At 43.6% G+C, this 2,500-nt stretch overlaps 1 protein-coding gene across 1 annotated transcript in view; it reads left to right on the forward strand.

Annotated features, from left to right (window-relative positions):
* chrd (chordin) overlaps positions 1–2,500 on the forward strand; it is a 12,051-nt gene that overhangs the window by 564 nt on the left and 8,987 nt on the right. The window contains 3 exon segments of the mRNA XM_053646523.1: positions 1–347; positions 1,868–1,971; positions 2,146–2,272. The exon segment at positions 1–347 is cut by the window's left edge and continues 564 nt beyond it. Of these exon segments, the coding sequence (XP_053502498.1) occupies positions 188–347; positions 1,868–1,971; positions 2,146–2,272 (391 nt within the window). The 5' untranslated portion in view covers positions 1–187.

Below are 2,500 nucleotides of genomic sequence, written 5' to 3' on the forward strand. Positions count from 1 at the left end.
TACACCCAAACTAAAAGAGTTAGATCCGATTTTCTTATATATATATTTGTAGTGCAGGTTCGGGTTTTCTGGAGTGTTTGAGCATCGAGACGAAGAAGAAAAGAAGAGAAAAGAGGAAAAGTTTTCTCTCTCTCTCTCTCTCTCTCTCTCTCTCTCTCTGCTTTAGCCGGCTAACGGAGGAGGAAGGATGGAGAGTGTGCAGAGTGTGCGCGTGCTTCTGGGCGCCGTGCTGTGCGTGCTGCTGAGCCGCTCGCGCCTACCGTCGGCGGAGGCCTCGCGCATGAAGTCCGGGGCCGCGCTGCCCATCCAGCCCGAGAGAGAACCGGTTCCGTCCAAAGGAGTGTCCGGTAAGTGCTGCTGAATTTACACACACTCACTCTGCGCGGTGCCAGATCATCAATCATTAATCATCAACACGAATGCATGACGGGAATTCATGTGAGTGTGGTGGAATATTCCCAGCGTGACACTGCGGGTCGGACTGAACTTCCCTCAATCACTAGACTAGGAAAAGGGTTTGGAGTTGAGACACTCAGGAATGTTTTGGGATTGAAATTCCAATCTGATAAAACAGCAGGTCCAAGATGGAGTCAGAGTCTAACCCTCATCCTCCTTTCATATCCCCAAATAATCCTAACAAAATATTCTGTAAGACATTACTGTTCCACCAGAAGATCTCCAGGAGCCTGCACGGTCCCGGAATAACGCCCGGTTAAATACAAACCCTTGGTGCAACTTATTATTATTATTATTATTATTATTATAAGAATAAAAGGGATCTAAACCGCTTTGCGTCACTTTGCGCTTCACTTTTTGGACAAAACGGAACCAAAAGTTTCCTGGAAGATCTCTGAGAGGTACCATAGTCTCACAGAAGCCCTGTAAAGCGCCTCCAGGAACTTGGCTCCCAGAAGACCGCACATTTCAGCACGAGCCGGAGTGAACGTTACATTTTATTAGCGCTATAAAACCACATCAGCTCGCGCTCTTCTGCGCTTCAGCTTTATTTATTGATTTTTTTTTATTATTTTTTTTTTTTTTGGACAAAAACAAAGCCAGAAGTTTCCTGGAACATTTTTAAGAGGTCCTTCAAATTGTTCCACCAACAGAAGCTCATCCAGCACGGTTCTAGTGGAACTCTTATTATTATTATTATTATTATTATTATTATTATTATTATTATTATTATTATTATTAGATCTTTACTTCATATGTTTCCACTAGCAGGAACTCTTAACGGTACCTCCAGGAACCTGCACAGCTTCCTAAAGAACCCTCTAGTGGAACCCAGAACATCATGTCTGCTCCTCTAGTGCACTAGTTAGGGTCCACTGTGTTCACTGCATGTGTGTGTGTGTGTGTGTGCGCGCGTGCGTGCGTGTAAATTCTATATGCAAATGCCGTAACAGTATAATCGGTGCGTTTTCGCGCGCGTGCGTGCGGCACCGAGTTCACGCGAGTTCACTCCTGTCCCACGAGACTCTCCGCCAGAAATTTTCTTCATTTGTACCAAAAAAGCCACCAGGAAAACAAACATCTGAGTCACACAGCTCTCAGGCGCCGACCTTCATTTTCATTTCTTTCCCCCGTTTTTTCTTCCCTTTTTTTTCTTCTTTTTTTTTTTTTTGCGCACGTGTTTCAAAAGCCGCACGCGCGTCTCGTTAATTTTTACTTAGACCTATTTTCTTGTTTTCTGTTTTTTCTATTTCTTTTTTTTTTAATAACCACAACTCTCAAGTCATTGCATGCTTGCCAGCTTTGCTTTGTGTTAGACTAACATGTTTCCGAGGTTTAATAATAATAATAATAATAATAATAATAATAATAATAATAATAATAATAATAATAATAATCATGTTGGTTGTAGGATGCTCATTCGGAGGGAGGTTTTATTCTCTGGAGGACACGTGGCATCCAGACCTGGGGGATCCTTTTGGAGTTATGCACTGTGTCATGTGTCACTGTGAGCCAGTGAGTATACACACACACACACACACACACACACACACACACACACACACACACCACTTCACTTCACATATTCCACTGATTCATTTCTGAAGCATGTACAAAATAATCCAGTTTGAAAAGTGGTATAATGTAGTGTGTGTGTGTTTGTGTGTGTGTGTGTGTGTGTGTGTGTAGCAGAGGAGTCGCCGCGGGAAAGTGTTCGGAAAGGTGAGCTGTAAGAACATAAAGCAGGACTGTCCCGAACCCAGCTGTGATGAACCGGTCCTGCTGCCAGGACACTGCTGTAAAACATGCCCTAAAGGTAAAACACACACACACACACACACACACACACGCGTACACACACACGCGTACACACACACGCGTACACACACACACACACACCTGACAAAGTGTATGTTTTTCTATGAACAGTGAATGAATGGAAAGTGTTTGGGAGGCCCTGTCATAGACAGAGTTTGTGTTTCTGTGGAAAAAGTGTGTGTGTGTGTGTGTGTGTGTGTGTGTGTGTGTGTTGGGAAAATTCCTG

The sequence above is a fragment of the Ictalurus furcatus genome, chromosome 17 (assembly GCF_023375685.1).
Source record: "Ictalurus furcatus strain D&B chromosome 17, Billie_1.0, whole genome shotgun sequence".
Lineage (NCBI taxonomy): Eukaryota > Metazoa > Chordata > Actinopteri > Siluriformes > Ictaluridae > Ictalurus > Ictalurus furcatus.